Genomic DNA, 16,279 nt, shown 5'->3' on the forward strand with positions numbered 1-16,279 from the left:
CTCGGGTTGGGGACTCCTGATTTATATCACCCATCTCATTTAAGTGATTAGGAAACACCCAGGATTGGCTGATAGATGGGCAGCCATATAAATGTGACAGATAGATAGATGAGAGAAAGAGACAGAGATGGGTAGATAGAGTGCTAGAGAGAGAGAGAGAGAGAGAGAGAGATAGATAGATAGATAGATAGATAGATAGATAGATAGATAGATAGATACAGAGATACAGAGATACAGAGATGGAGAGAGAGAGAGCTGGAGAAAATGGATGGATGGATGGATGGATGAATACATAAATAGATGATACAGATTCTAGGCAGCTCAGGAGGGAGGACAGTAGGAAGGAAAGACAGACAGATGGAAGGACTGGGCAGAATAAACAGTTCCCCTCTAAGTTCTCTCTCTGATAGTTTTGAGAATACACATACACACACAGAGGAAGAGCGAGATTACCAGCACCCAGAAGGCAATCCAGAGTGTCAAGTGGACCTGGAGGCTGCCCACTTGAAGGGCCAAGCCTGAAGGGAGAGTGGGAAGAGGTTGGGACACCTGGGGCCCATGTTGGCTGGGTTCCTTCTCCCCCCCTGGATGATGGGGGTGACCCACTTTTTGGGAGGGTGGGGGGAAGAGCAGAGAGGCAGGTGGGCTCTCATTGCTTGTCTCCGTCTCCGATTCCCCAGAGATGCCTGGAAGAGAAAGTGGAGATTCTGCAAGGGAAGATCTCCCTGTTGGAGGACCAGCTGGCCAAGCTGACCAAGGAGACCAGCTCCCTGCCGGTGAAAGGAGAAGTCCTGGGCGACGTCTTGAAGGTGGGAGCCGGGCAGCCCCAGGACCGGCCCCAGCCAGGAGAGGGGGTCATGCTCTCTGGCTGCCGGCTCCGATTCATCTCTGGAAGATGAACTAACGCTAGTTGTCTTTATCTTGAACTACTTAGTTATTTGTTGGTATCCTGCCTTTATTATTTTTTTACAAATAACTCAAAGCGGTGAACAGATCTGATATGCCTTTCTGCTCCTGTTTTGGCCACAACAACCCTGTGAGGTAGACTGTGCTGAGAGAGAGAGGGACTGGTCCAAAGTCACTCAGCTCTTCTCTTCCCCCCCCTCCTTTCCCCCCTTCTCCTCATTTTCCATTCTGGTCCGGTATTCCCTGCTAATGTCGGGGTCTGTTTGGACCAGGTTAGCCTAGAGGGGGGTGGAAAGCACAACCTGTAGATCAGAGAGCGCGAGAAGTGAACCCCCCGCAGGTGATTCTCTCTGGGGTAATTGATGTGTCCCTGCTTCCCCCTCTCACAGCTTGAGGGCCTGAATCAGCAAGTGGCCAGCCTGAGCAGCCAGCAGGCCGAACTGCAAGCCACCATCCTCCGTCTGGAAGAAGAGAAGCACCTTCTCGAGGCCAACCTCCAGTCCGAAAGGAGAAGCTTTGAAGCGGAGAAAGCCCAGCTGACGGGCCTCCTGACGGAGCTGCAGAATTCCAGCTCCGAAATTTCTCGTGCCAAGGAGAAGCTGGAGCAGGACTGCCGGGCCCAGGAGGAATGCTTGATCGCCCAGGCCAACACCCTCACGGCAGAGATCGCCAAGCTGACGGGCTTCCTTCGCCAGAGGGACGAGGAGCTGCTGGCTCTGCACCAGCAGGTGGAAGCCGAGAGGAGCCAGAAGAGCCAGCTGGCCGAAGACTGGGAGAAGAAGGAGCAGAGGTCTCGGGCAGCCATCGAAGACCTGAGCCACCAGGTGGATCAACTGAGCAGCTCCCTGAAGCAGAGCAATCAGAAAGTGTCCCAGATTGAAGCCGCCAGCCAGGAGGAGTATAACCGGATCGCCCAGGAGAAGGAGCTGGCCGTAAGGCAGCTCCAGGAGAAAGAAGTGGAAGTGTCCTCCCTGGCCGAGCGACTGCAGTCCCTGGAGCACGCTCGGACCTCTTCTGCTGTGGAGCTCCACCAGGAGAAAATGGAGGCCAGTCAGAAGATCCAGGCGCTGGAGGCCAGAGTTGTGGCCCTCACTGCCCAGGGCCAGCAGAGCGAGGCCCAGGCAGCAGCCGTCCCAGCCTTGAAAAGCCAGCTGCGGGAAGCTCAGCAGAAGCTGGCCGAGAAGGAGAAGCTGGCCAAGGAGCATACTCGTCTTCAGGAGCGGCTGATGGTCCTCGAAGAGTCCGTCCGCAACACGGAGGGGATCCTGGAGGACGAGAAGAGGAGGGCGGCTGAGTCCCTGGAGAGCAACCTCCGGCAAATCGCAGAGCTGGAAGAGCAGGTCCAGGAGCTGACCAGGCACAAGGACCAGGCGGTGGAAGGAATGGCTGAGGAGAAGGCCAGGAGGCAAGCCTTGGAAGGCCAGATGCAGCGACTGGAAGAGGAGTCCAGGAGAAAGCTAGAAGAGCTTCAGCGTCAGCTGACTGAGTTGCCCGTTGCCAAAAGGGAGCTGACCAAACGGAGTGGGCTGGAGCAAGCGGCCAGTGTGGGTCAGGAGCAAAGCGGCCAGAAGTTTCAGGCTGACCAGAAGAAGTTGGCAGAGCTGGAAGCCCAGCTGAAAAATCTCAGCGCCCAACACCAAGAAGCTCTGGCTGCCGTTCAGGCCAAATTGTCTCAGTCCGTTTCCCAAGTCAAGGAGAAGACGAGCTCGGAAGAGAAACTCCGAGCCAAAGTGGCCACCTTGGAGAAGCAGGTGGCTACCACATGTCAGGAATCGGCTCAGGCCAAGAAGGACGGGCACAAGGCCGTCCAGGAACTTGCAGAGACCGTCAAGAGACTGGCTGAAGAGCAGCTCAAGAGAGAGCAGCTGGAAGCCAGAGTGAAGCAGTTGGGAGAGCAAAGCAGCGAAGATCTGACCACGGCCGAATCCAGCTTGTCCAGCCTCAGGTCTGCTCTGAAGGAAAAAGAGCAGGAGGTGGAACAGGTCTCCGCCCAGCTGAAGACGTTGAAGGCCAAGTTGGAGGAGACTGTGCAGCACCAGGAAAGCCAGCTGGCTCAGCACCAGGAGGAAGCCAAGCGGCTGGCGGTGGAGGAAGAACGAGCCCATGCCGAGCTGGCCGTGGAGAAGGCCCAGAAGGTGGCCCTGGAGGTGCAGCTGCAGAACCTCACCAATGAGCACCGGGTGGAGGTCTCCAGCCTCCAGGAGGAGGTGGCCAGGGCCCAGGACCTGGTGGGCGAGAAGGAGAGGGAGCTGGAGGAGCTGCAGCTAAAGAACGTCTCCCGCTGCGAGGAGTTGAGGGACCTGCAGAAGACGGTGAGCAAGCTGAAAGGAGAGCTGGCCTCGGTGGAGGCGCTGAAGGAGAGGGAAGCCAAGATGGAGAATGAGCTGCAGGGCTTCCTGGAAGTGACCAGAACCCGGGAAGCCGAGATCAACAGCCTGAAAGCCCTGGTGCGCTCCAAGGACACGTCCCTCAAAAGCCTGGAAGAGCAGAAACTCCACTTGGAGAAGGAGTCGGTCACCCTCCGGGAGATGTACGAGAAGCAGCTGAAGGAGGGCAAAGATCTCCAGGGCCAGGTCGGCCAGCTGGAGAAGCTGACGGCCGCCTCTAAGGAGCAGCAGCACACCGAGGTGGAGGCTTTGAAGCGGGAGGTGGGCCATCAGAGGCAGAAGACCTCCGAGTTGGAGAAGCTCCTGGAGGCATCCAAGGCTACCGTGGAGAAACTGAAGAGGGAGCTCCTGCAAACAGAAGAGGAGCTGGTGCGGAGCCAGAAGGCCGTGTCAAGAGCCGAGGAAGAGCTGGCCTCCATGCGGACCTCGGCTCAGGAGAAGGACAGGTTGGAAGAGAACCGGAAAGAGCAGATGTCCCGCTACCGCCAGGAAGCGGAGAGGAAGGCCAGCCACATCAACAATTTGGAGCAGGACAGGTCCATCATGCACCGGCAGCTGATGGAGAAGGAAGCGGAGAGCAAGGACCTCCGGCGCCTGGTCATGGCCGAGTCGGAGAAGAGCAAGAAGCTGGAGGAGAGGCTGAGGCTCCTCCAGTCCGAGATGGCTACGGCGGCTTCCCGGGCGGCAGAGAGGTGCTCGGCGATGAAAGCAGAAGCCCAGAGCTCCCAGGAGCAGGCCGAGAAGCTGAGGCTGTCCGTGGAGACCCTGAAGAAGGAGCTGAGCGGGCTCTCCAAGCGGGAGGAGGCCCTCGGCCAAGAGCTCAAGTCCTGGCAGGAGAAGACTTTCCAGAAGGAGCAGCAGCTCGCAGGACAGCAGCAGGAGTTGGCCGGAGCTCAGGCTTTGATTGGTGAGCTGATGCCCCTCAAGGGCTTGTACCAGCAGCTCCAGGCCTCGCAGGCCTCGCAGGGGGACAAGCATCGGGAGGAGGTGGAGCAGCTGCAGAAGACCACCGGCCTCCTGCAGGCGGAGCTGACCAGGACCAAGCAGGAGCTCTCGGAGACCTCCTCCATCAAGGAGAAGTTCCTCCAACAAGAGCACCTTCTCCACCAGCTGCAAGCAGAGAACAGCGGGTATGTGGAGCGCCTGGCCGCCCTCCAGCGGGCTCACACCCAGCTGGCCGAGGAGAAGAGGGAGCTGGCGGAGAAGACCACCCAAGGGCAGCAGAGCCTGGACAGGGAGTTGGCCCAGGTCAAGCAGAAGCACGCTCTGGAGCTGGAGGCTGCCCGGAAGGACTCTGAGAAGCTGGTGGCAGGGAGCAAGCGGGAGGCTGAGGAGGCCCAGAAGAAGCTGGAGGAGATGGCCAAGACCTGCGAGGACACCAAGCGTCAGCTGACAGCTCAGGTGAGCCCTTTGATCCCCCCCCCACCCCCGGATATTCTTCGAGGTGGGAGGTGGCTGTTCTTAAGGGAATCTTTGGAGCTCAGGGTTGAGCTGTGGGATTCCTGGTGTTTTCTTGCAGACATTTCATGACCCAACTAGGGACCAACATCGTCAGGGCTAGAAGGGAGGGGAGTGTTTACGGAGTGGAACTTGGCTGTTTTCTTGCAGATGTTTCATGGCCCAACTAGGTAACATCATCAGTGTGAGGGAGTGTGGGGTTTGATCATGTTTATATACAGTAGCTTGCCCTGCAGCCTATACCCAGATAAGCAGGGATTAACACCAGAGAAAAAATGAAGCAGAAAACTAAAGAAGGAATGGAAAAACCAAGGAAAAACCCAGAATCCCACCAATACTGGGAGGGCAAATTTCCGTATAGGACCAAAGAGCAAAACCCCCTCCCTTCCAGCGCTGATGATGTTCTGTAGTTGGGTGATGCAAGAAAAGAGGCAAGCTCAGAGAGCCCCAAGGACCCCACTCTCCTCTCCTCATTTTCTTCCTCCTCCCCCACTCCACAAACCCCCCTCTCTTCTAGCACTGATGATGATGTTCCCTAGTTGGGTCGTGAAATGTCTGCAAGAAAACCACCCAGCTCAGAGAGGACCCAGGACCCCACAGTTAATGACGGTTGGCCATCCTAGCCTTTATCTCAACGTGTTTGGGGGTGAGGATCACGTTTTGTAAGGAGGGGAGGGGGAGTGGAGCCCACCCAGCCGGTCAAAATAGCTCAGAGGACTCCCAGGTTTGGCTCGTGCCCGGGCGGTGCCTCCATCCCTTTTGCCCTGCTGTAGATAGGGCGCTTCATGAAACGGGCAATGCCGACCGAATCACTTGGGGTTAGGTGGGACGTGGGGTGGGAAGAGGTGGGCTCAGCGGTCTCTTACCTCTGCCGCCTTTGGATGGATTTAGAAAGGGGGAGGGGGGAGTTGAGCTTACATGCACACACACACCCCACCACTGCCACAGGCTCGGGGGGGGGGGGGGGCTTTGGGTTGTGATGTCCTGACCTCTGCAGCCCTTTCTCCTCCCCAACTTGCAGGCAGAGAAGCTGGAGAAACATCAGCGGGAACAAGCTAAGCAGGTAACATGCCCAGGAGACCGGCAGCTTCGCGGTGGAGCTGGCATCTTCCCTTCTGACCTCTTGGCCACGGAGGGCACGCCGGAGGGAGTGGGGCTTTGCTCCTGGGCTGTACAGGTAGCCCTCGACTTACGACCACAGTTGAGCTCCAGATTTCTGTTGCTAAGCGAAAGGTTGGTTAAGTGGGTTTGGGCCCATTTTAGACCCTTCCTTGCCAATGAACCGCTGCGGTTGTTAAGTTAGTCACACCGGTTGTTAAGTGAATCTGGCTTCCTCATTGACTTTGGTGGTCAGAAGGTCACATGACCCCCGGGACATTGCAACCATCATAAATAGGAACCAATGGCAAAGTGTCTGAATTTTGATCACGTGACCATGGGGATGCTGCAGCGGTCCTAAGTGTGAAGAAATTGTCACAAGTCAATTCTTCAGTGCCGTTGTAATTTCAAACAGTCACTAAATGAACTGTTGTAAGTCGAGGACTACCTGTATAATTCCCCAGCTAGATTGTTGTCCAGTTGTCTCTGCGTGCCAGTTGGCCAAACTTCCCTTCCCTTGGAAAAAGAGGAAATGTTCCCTCCTCCCAAGGCAAGGCAGAGGCCATGGGTGGGGAGCCCCGAATCTGCTCAGTTTCTCCTCCCAGCCGGTCCATTCGTTGGATCTGTTGCCCTCCAGGTCCAGGTTGCAGCTCTCCCAGATCGATCCTGGCTTCTTTCCAGGAAGCCTAGTGAATTTCTTCCTAGAGAAGAGCCATGGAGGTCATCTCTCCTCTGCCTTCTCCCCCACCCCAGCTTTCCGGGCCATTCCCCCACTCCTGATCCTGGGGAGATGGAAGAGTCCAGCCCCAACCCTCCCACCATTCGAGGGGCTGGGGAAGATGGGTGCTGCCACCACCTTACCCAGCTGGCTAGCAGGAATCTTAATTGAGTTGCAGAGCTCTGCAAACCGTTTATAGGGGTCCCAGAAGACTTTGTGTGAAATGGGGGCCCCTGAGGGCGCTGGAGGCTGGGAGAGCTCAAGGGGCCCCAGGCAGGAAGAGGGGAGACTTGGAATGACTTCTCCGCCTCTTCCTCCTCCAGGTGGATGAGCTGAAAAAGAAGCTGGCTCAGCAAGAGAAGGCCGGCCAGACCCATCAGCAGAAAGCAAAGGTAGGTTTCCAGCACAGGAAGGCTTGCACACCTCCACCTGGCCTCAACCTCAGGCCCACCAAGAAAAAAGTTCCAGGTCAAATTGTTCCATGTAGCCATAACTTCAATCTGATTGGCTTGCACAGTCTTATTTCACACTTCATTTTACTCCACCCGTTGCTACGATGGGGTGGCATGCAAGCCAGGATTCCAAGATTTTGACTAGCATAAATAGCATCAGAACAGAAGTGCAAATAAAAACATAACAAGATCCTACCTGGGTCGATCACTGGGACCACAGTATTATTTTCGGAGCTTTCAGATTCGTGCTGGATCCCATCCTCAAGGAACTTCTCTCTATTCTATGCCCAGTGTTTATGTGACACCTTCCTATTGGCCGATTGGTGTATTGATGGCTGGTGATTGGCTTTTGTTTCCTTATGCTTCCAAGCCCTCAGCTCCTAAATATCTGATAAGCTGATCATAAATCAGCACTCCTTTTTCCCCAAGCTTCAACCATTTCCCTGGCTGTTTTTGTCCCTGCTCGGCCAACAATCTTGGTAGATGCGAAATTAAATGTATGTCCTTGTTCATTGCAGTGTGAGGCTACCAATGAGTTCGGGTCTCCTCGTCTGACCGCTCGCTTGTGTTCTTGCAATCAGGTGGTTTAGTTTCCTCCCTGTCTGTCCCATATAGTCACAGGGGCAATCCATGCAGGGGATCCGGTAGATTACATTGGAAGTAACTCCCACCTCCAAGTGATCTTTACAATGCGTGATTTGTCATAGTAGCCTCTGGGAGGTGCAGTGCAAAGTATATTTGCCTTCCATTCGTGAAAAACATGACAGCCAAAAGCTGTTAACTTCAGACCAACAATCAAGTAAGCAACCCCCCAATTAAGAAACTGCCAAAGAGCCATCAGTAAAGAGCCCAACCAAAGAATCTCTAAGATCCCCCACCCACACAGACAGGCAAGGCACCAGAATATAAACTGACCGCAAACCTCATTCCTTACTAGCACTGATGACGTTACCTAGTTTGGGTAATGAAAAGTCTGCAAGAAAACTGTCAAACTCAGAGAGCATCAAGAGCCCCTCATTTCAATCCTGAGCTACAAAGATAGCCATAGCCCTTAGACTTATATACCGCTTCACAATGCTTTCCAGCCCTCTCTAAACAGTTTACAGAGTCAGCCTCTTCCCCTAACAATCTGGCTCCTCATTTTACCCACCTCGGAAGGACGGAAGGCTGAGTCAACCTGGAGCTTGGTGGGATTTGAACTGCCAAATTGCAGGCAGCCGGCAGGCAGCAGAAGTAGTCTGCAGTACTGCACTCTAACCACTGTGCCACGGTGGCTCACCATGGCTAAAGGATCCTCCTTTATTGGTAGCAAATATTCTTCTTTATTGGCTCTGTGTCCTGCCAGGTTAAAGTCTTAAATCCTGGAGTGGGAGGAACCTCAGAAGAGGGGTGGGGCAGATCGCCTCTGGGTGACCCGAGTGAGCTGAGGAGGAAGGGATGCTTCCCTCTCTGAGACAGTGAGGTGTGTCTCCCTCTCGTAGGTGCGTGAGGAGGAGCTCCGTTCAGAGATGAAGCAGCTGAAGGAGAAGACGGCGGATCTTCAGGCTCAGCTGGTGAAGAAGGAACAGGCCGCCGAGCATTACAAGGCTCAGGTAGGACCCCGGGCGTCTGCTAGCTCCCACGCCAGGGGGAGAGAAGGGCTTGCAGGAGGGACCCCTCGATGGAGGCTCGAGGGGGGTCCTGTCAGCTGCCACCTCACGCTTGCACTTCACTCGGTGCCAGTCTGCCACCGAGTACGCGGTGGGTGGGTGGGTGGATAGGATAGGAGGGGTCAGTTTTCAAGGGAAGCAAAAAGTTCACTGTATCTCCCTGAGATGCGGCTTCAAATTCTTTGAATTTGATTGGACATGTGGGGGGGGGTGGCAGCAAGGGGAGGCACCTAAGAAAAGGATAAAGTAGATGGGAAGATTTGGGCACGCGATTTTCAGTTCCGGCTTTGCATTGTTGTAATTCACGTGACTTCTAGTAGACTATACCTGTCTCGACGGATGGAGTTAAGGATTGTTTTTACTTGGAGGTTCAAGCTGAGGCAGAGCTGACGGGTTCTCTCTTCTGCGCCCGCAGATGGAGAAGGCAAGGACGCACTACGATGCCAAGAAACAGCAGAACCAGGAGCTGCTGGAGAAGCTGAAGGGCCTGGAGCACCTGGAGAAGGAGAATGCCGAGCTGAAGGCCGAGTCGGAGCGCCTGGCCAAGGAGTTGCAGCGCACGGCACTGCAGGCCACTGAGTCGGAGCTCAGCCTGAAGAGCCTCACCAGCCAAGTCCGGGTCCTGCAGGCGCAGGTAGGCAGGGTCAGAGGTTAAAATACCAAATAATACATCGTTTTACTAAAGATTTCTTTCAGGTTATAGCTCCATGTGAATTTCGAACTTCGCATTCATGTGCAGGTGGTCCTTGACCACAATTGAGCCCAACATTTCCGTTGCTAAGCGAGACAGTTGTTAAATGAGTTTTGCCCCATTTTACGACCTTTCTTGCCACAGTTGTTAAGGGAATCACTGCAGATGTTAAGTTAATCACACGGCTGTTAAGCGAATCTGGCTTCCCCTCAGACGTTGCTGATCAGAAGGTCACAAAGGCCAGTCACCCTGCAGCCGTCATAAGTACAAGTACGGAGTTGCTGCAACAGTTGGTGCAAAGGCCAATTATAAGTCGCTTTTTTCCAGTGCCATTGTAATTCCAAATGGTCACTCAACAGATGGCTGTAAGTTGAGGACTACCTTCAGCAGGAGCATTGAATTATAGAGGTCCCGAAGGGGGTCTTTTGTTGGCCTTCTTGGGCCTGGCTTCCTCAGGGCTCCTCTTTCTCATTCTGCCCCAATCCCCCCACAGCTGGACTTCTCGGATCGGCAGCTTCGAGAGCAGGGCAAGGTCCAGGCAGCCCTGGAGACCCTCAAGGGCCGGGAGACCTTCAGGCAGAGCTCGGCCGACATCAGCACGGACAGCCTGGACTTGAGCACCAGCGACGAAGGGCAGCCCCTCAACTCCACCAGGTACCTGGCGGCCTCCTCCCCTGGGGCGCTCCTTCTGCACCACCACTCCTGCCCAGGTTCCTTGGGGAACGTCTTTGCTCCCAGGTTGCTGCAGAAGAGAGGCTGGTTCTTTGGGGGTCTCTGCTCCTCTCTGAGCCTGGTGGGGGTTTTTTTGCAGACATCAGTGCTAAAATCTTATCAAAGATTACCTAGTTGTGGCATGAAACACCTGTAAGAAAACCACCAAGCTCAGAGATCATCAAGGACCTGGCAGTCTTCCTAGTTGTCCTCCTCTTTGCCAACCTCCCTCCTTCCAACATTGATGAGGTCACCTAGGTTGATAATAAAACGTCTGCAAAAAGACCACCAAGCTCAGAGAGCATCCAGGACCCCTCTGTTCACTCCGGAGCTACAAATGTTCTCTTCCGTTGGTACTTTTGGGGTCTTCAGACTGAATGGGAGATTATGGCAGGGCATGAAACATATTTATTAAGAAAATTTATAAAGCTGGCCACAGTAGGTGGCTTACAGAAATAAGACCCCCAACACATACCCAAATAACATACCCACACCAACCCCTTGATGGGCTCTGTATCCCTCTGAGGGATCTCCATGCCCATTGGCAAGTTTATGTCTTCAGGGCCTCTCGAAAGAGGATCAAGATGGGGGCCAGTCTTATCTCTGCAGGGATGATGTTCCACAGGGAGGGAGCCACCACGGAGAAGGCCCTTCTAGGTCCCACTAAAATGGACCTCCTTAAAGAGGGGTGGGGGGTGTCCCGTAACATCTCCTGCCTCTCTGTTCTGGTGGATCAGGTGGATGTAACCGGGAAAAGACGGTCCTTCAAATAACAGAGAGGGAGCCACCACGGAGAAGGCCGTTCTTCTAGGTCCCACCAGATGATGATGATGATGATGATGATGATGATGATGATGATGATGATGATGATGATGATGATTGTTGTTGTTATTATTATTATTTTATTTCTATACCGCCCTTCTCCCGGAGGACTCAGGGCAGTGTATAGCCTATTAAAAGCACAAAGACAAACATCAATTAAAAATAATTAAAATTATTAAATAGTTTAGGTTCAAATTTAAAACCCCCAAAATTTAAAACACCTAATTTAAAATCATTATATTGATAGCCCGGCCTGGCAGAACAGCAGGGTCCTTGAGGGCACAGCGAAATACACAGAGGTTGGAGATCTTACGCATTTCTGGGGGCAGTTCATTCCACAGGGCAGGGCTTAAGAGAGGAGACCCATAACTTCCCCTACCTCCTTGCTATGGTGGATCAGGTGTCTGTCACTGGGAAAAGAGGGTCCTTCAAAGAACCTGGCCTGAAACCATGTAAGACTTTAGAGGTGACGACCAATATCTTGCATTGCACCCGGAAGCAAACGGGCAACCAATGCAGCTCCTGCAAGAGAGGTGATCCCATGCAGGCCGCAGCAGCTGAGATTCCCCCGGATGGAGCTGTCCATGTGGGCGTGGAGCCTCTGTTTCCAGGCAGCCCTGCCCCCTTCAAGGCCTCCTGCTCTGCTTCTCCCCAGCAGGAAGACCCGCCGCTCTTTGTCCGAATCGGGGGCCGTGGAATCGTCCAAGACCTCCCAGGCGCTGCCCCACAAGAGGGAGTCCTTGGAGAGCCTCTACTTCACCCCCATCCCCACCCGCTCACGGTCCAAGCTGGAGAACAGCATCGACTCCATCGGCAATATCACCTTGGACTCGGGACGGAAGGCGCTCTCTGGCCGTCGGCGCACCACACAGCTGATCAACATTACCATGATCAAAGTAAGGGGGGGGAAGGGGGCCTGTGGACCCTGAAGGGTGGGGGGAGCCAGGGAGCGAGAGACCCTTCCTGGTCCTACCTACGCCCTCAGGGCACCTGCCACTGGAGCCAACGGCTGCTGTCGCGTCTGCCGTTTGGGGGGGGACATCACCCCGTTCGTCTTCTTTCACAGAAACACCCCAAGCTGGAACCTCTGGACAGCACCAACGAGTCTTTCGTCAGCCTGCGGTCCTCCGGCTCAGGGGACAGCGGCCAGGAGTCGGTCAAGACCCGCCTGCGTTCGGCGGCGGCTTCCTCCTCCTCCACCCGCTCTCTGGCCAGCCTCCCCTCCCAGGAGTCCCTCGTCAGGCTGGCCGCCTCTTCGCCCGATGGCACCTCTGGCCACGCTACCCTGAAGAGCCTGCCTGGCTACCGACCTGCCACCCGCAGTTCTCTGAGACACTCCCAAGGCGGGGGTGCAAACACCGGTGAGAGTGGGGGGCACGGGGTGTGGGCCCTGCCATGTGAGGGAGGGAGGGGGAACCCTGATCTTCAGGGTGCTGTGAGAGGTGGGGTTCTCTGCCCCCTTGATCCGAAACTTTCTCTTGACCAAGATCAATGGCACGATCCTCCATGACCTTATCCCAGGGGTAGCTCCAACTTTGGGCAACTTTTAAGACTTGGGGGCCAACTCCCAAGCAGCCGTGGTAGCTAGGGAATTCTGGGAGTTGGAATCCACAAGTCGCCAAGTCTGGAGAGCCCTGCTTTATCCAGATCCCCCCTCAGAACCATCTAAATCCGTATTTTAAGATGTGTGGACTTCAACTCCCAGCATTCCCCAGCCAGCCCTTCTGGGAATCCAACCCTGCTGAATTCTGGGAGTTGAAGTCCACACGTCTTAAAGTGGGCATAGTTGAGAAAGGCCATTCTGGGGATGTGGCTTTGGGCTGCAGCCGTCAGGTGGACAAACACAGAGGAGAGAGAGAGGGACACGATTGCAGAAAGCTGCCCTCGCGAGCCACTCGCGATCCCACCCCGCCTGGGCTGCATGGGATGCTCCGTCTCCCCTGTTGCTCTCCGAGTGGGATCTTTCACCCAGGGGGTGGGGGGGATTCGGAGCCCCTTAGGAAAACCTGCCCATCCACGCCCTGCCTCCCCTCCCCTCCCCTCCCCCCCGCAGGCCGCAGCAGCTTCTACGCAGCCTCCTGTGACGATGAGCCTGAGCAGCTGGACAGCTGGAACCGCATCGCAGAGCTTCAGCAGCGGAACCGCATCTGCCCGCCTCACCTGAAGACCTGCTACCCTCTGGAGTCCCGGGTGAGTGGCCGCCTGGCCTCTTCTGGTGCTCCGGGAGGGAGCTTCCGGTTTTCTTCCGCCCTCCGTGGGTCAGTTCCCCACAGGCACATCAGGGCTCCTGCTAGTCAGGTAGGCCATTTATTCGGATCTGGACAAAAGGGGTGGATGGGGGGGTCCTCCCATTAGACCCCGAGCAGTTTCACAGCAGGTTCTTATGATCTCCTTGGTTGCCTAAGTAAGGAATCTCTCAATCCACCTCCCCATGCACCTGTTTGCAGGTAGTCCTCGACTTACGCCCAGAGATTCTGTTGCTAAGTGAGACATCTGTTAAGTGAGGTTTGACTCATTTTACGACCTTACTTGCCACTGTTGTTAAGTGAATCACTGCAGGTGTTAAGTTAGTGACCCAGTCGTCAAGTTAATCCGGCTTCTCCATTGATGTGGCTTGCCGCAAAAGGGGATCACATGACCATAGGACATTGCAACCGTCATAAATACAAGTCAGTCGCCAAGCGTCTAAATTTTGATCACGTGACCCTGGGCCGTAAGTGTGAAAAACGGTCGTAAGTCACTTTTATCAGTGCTGTTGTAACTTTGAACAGTCACTAAACAAACTGTTATAAGTCGAGGACTACCTGTAGTGGCCACCATTGGCAGCTAGCTCTCCTTTGGGGCTGGGGCTGCTCCTGAATGGCCCTGTGTTTTCTCTCTTCCCCCCCCCCCCTCAAGCCCTGTCCACTCCTGACCACCATCACGGACGAAGAGGTGATGACCGGAGACCCCAAGGAGACCCTCCGACGGGCCAGCATGCTGCCCTCCCAGATTGTGGAGGGCCCCAGCACCCGCCGCAGCACGCTGAGTGCCGCCTGGGCGCTGGGAGGGGTCGCCACGCGGCAGCAGCGGAAGCGCCTTTCGGACGAACCCCAGACGGGGCCAGGGACCCCCGAGGTGAGCAACTCCAGGAGGATCTGGGGCCCTGGACCTGCTGACACTGGAAGGCCAACATCTTGCAGGCTGGGGAAGGCAAATGTTGCTGCTGCCCCTCTTCCTCAGCTGCTGAGGGAGTCTGGACCCCCCCCCCCTCGGCTGCTGGGGAGGGGCTTTGTGGGCCACAGTGGGCAGTGTCTCCTCAGGCACCAACGCCAGCCTCTTGGGGTCACGGGAGGCCCACGGTGGCTCTTCTTGCTTGGCTCCTTCCTTCAGGGGTTTTTATTCAGCAGGTTCTGGAAGGTTCTGGAGAACCGGTAGCGGAAATTTTGAGTAGTTCAGAGAACTGGTAAATACCACCTCTGGCTGGCCCCAGAGTGGGGTGGGAATGGAGATTTTGCAATATCCTTCCCCTGCCACACCCACCAAGCCACGCCCACAGAACAGTAGTAAAAAAAATGGAATTCCACCACTGCCTTCCTTGTGACCAAGGCCCAAGTAGTGATCACCAAACACAGTTCAGTCCTCAACAAACTTATTTTATTAAAACAGCTGAAAATTAATTCATTCTCAGCTTAGTCCAAAGCAACGTTCTTCATAAGCAGTCCCTCGGCCTTATCAGCAGCCTTTGATGCCTTTGGCAACCGGCCAGAGGCTTTTCTTGGCAAAACCCCCACAAAGTTCAAGAGACGCTGACAAGAAGCACTGGAATCGACGTCACTTTTCTACAAAGATCCCAACGGCTCGTTGCTCCTCTTTTAAGCCTTCTGGGAGGGGCCAATCATCTCCTGGCCTTACTCCCGAGTCGTCCTTTTTGCTTTAGCTGCTCTTGCCTTCTGGCAGCTCTTTGCGTGCGTGCACTAAGAACAGGCTCCCCCTGTTCCTCTGCCTCTCTGCTCTCCGACTCTGGGGGCTCCGGAGTCTGTGCATCGCTCTCAGATGGCCCCATCTCTGCCTCCGATGCAGAGCTCTCGTCCGGGCCTTCCCCAGCCTCCAGGACTGGCCCATGGTCCTCCCCAGCCTCCTCACTGTCCGATTCTGCTGCCAGCTCTGCAAGCTGCTAGCGGACCACAACCGTTTCTTAGATTTGTCAGTGTTGGCCAACATGATACAAAAAGGTTGTAGAGACTCTGGAAAGGGTGCAGAGAAGAGCCACAAGGATGATGAGGGGACGGGAGGCTAAAACTTAACGATGAACGGTTGCAGCAACGGGGCATGGCTGGTCCAGTGAAGAGGAGGGCCAGGGGAGACAGGAGAGCAGTCTTCTAGGGTCTAGGGCCGTGTTGGGGAACCTGTGGAACGTGTGCCGGAAGCGGCACGCAGAACCATCCCACAAGGGCTCGCTGGCTCCTCCTCCACGTTCCTGTGCACACATGCGCACCGGTCAGCTGGCCATGCATGCACGAAGGCCAGCGAGGCCGCACGGTCCAGGCAGGATGGTTTTGCGTGCCATTTCCGGCACGCGGTGACGTAAAAGGTTAGCCATGACTGGCCTAGGGTTTTCCGCCTCAGCAGGGGGTTGGACTAGAAGACCTCCCAGGTCCCCTCCGGCTCTGTCATTCTGTACTTAGCTGTCCAGGGAGGGGGGAGGGAGGCTTGTCTCCTCAGCTGAAGCTGTTGCAACTCCGTCTCTCCCCCTCTGCTCTTGTTGTAGGTCAAGAAATCCGCCTGCTTCCCCCGGCCCCAGACCCCCAAAGGGAGGGCCGAGGACCGCAAGCAGGGGCCCCCGGTGGGTGAGAAGAAAAGCAAAGCCCAGGCAGCGGACAAGCAGGTAAGGCCCTCTGGGGGCACCAGGGGACCCCAGGCTCCTAAAAGGGTTCCCTCCTCCCCTGATGCATAGAGCAGGCTCACGTGGCTGGCTGGGGAATTCTGGGAGTTGCAAGGTTGGGGACCCTGGATCAGAGCCTATGAGAAGTACCTGTGGGCGCCCAGAGGGTAAACAAACGAGAGCTACTTTAGTTGTAAAAGCTTTTTAACTTTGCTTTTGACCCACAAACCTAATCCTAACCCAGATTACTTGCCATCAGTTTGTGGCCGGATCTTAGCGACCACCTAGATAGATGTTCTCCATGACGGTTTGTGCCTAACCTTGTGCCTTCGGGTCTTCCAACGGTCCAGAGAACAGAGCCTGCATCCAGGTCCTGTGTGTGAAGTGGTGGGAAACGTGGCTTGAGCTGAGTTCCACAATGGGGGGCTGTCGGTTTAATTGGTTGAAGGTAAGGTCAGCCCCTCACTCTCAAATCCATGGTTCCCACAGCACACCTAGGATTCAGGAGAAGGGAATCTTTGTA

General features: G+C 55.3%; 1 protein-coding gene across 4 annotated transcripts in view; it reads left to right on the forward strand.

Moving 5' to 3' along the window:
* NUMA1 (nuclear mitotic apparatus protein 1) overlaps positions 1–16,279 on the forward strand; it is a 47,251-nt gene that overhangs the window by 28,247 nt on the left and 2,725 nt on the right. For 3 of the 4 annotated variants that reach the window (XM_070943048.1, XM_070943049.1, XM_070943050.1), the window contains exons 13-24: positions 681–809; positions 1,296–4,694; positions 5,773–5,814; positions 6,891–6,959; positions 8,501–8,611; positions 9,084–9,302; positions 9,853–10,013; positions 11,548–11,788; positions 11,959–12,253; positions 12,946–13,190; positions 13,791–14,009; positions 15,643–15,759. In XM_070943048.1, coding sequence (XP_070799149.1) covers positions 681–809; positions 1,296–4,694; positions 5,773–5,814; positions 6,891–6,959; positions 8,501–8,611; positions 9,084–9,302; positions 9,853–10,013; positions 11,548–11,788; positions 11,959–12,253; positions 12,946–13,190; positions 13,791–14,009; positions 15,643–15,759 — 5,247 coding nt within the window. The remainder of the gene's footprint in view (positions 1–680; positions 810–1,295; positions 4,695–5,772; positions 5,815–6,890; positions 6,960–8,500; positions 8,612–9,083; positions 9,303–9,852; positions 10,014–11,547; positions 11,789–11,958; positions 12,254–12,945; positions 13,191–13,790; positions 14,010–15,642; positions 15,760–16,279) is intronic. The other variant, XM_070943051.1, reaches the window with a different exon arrangement.

Source organism: Pituophis catenifer, unplaced genomic scaffold (assembly GCF_029215685.1).
Source record: "Pituophis catenifer annectens isolate HBS135680 unplaced genomic scaffold, rPitCat1.0.hap2 SCAF_4, whole genome shotgun sequence".
Lineage (NCBI taxonomy): Eukaryota > Metazoa > Chordata > Lepidosauria > Squamata > Colubridae > Pituophis > Pituophis catenifer.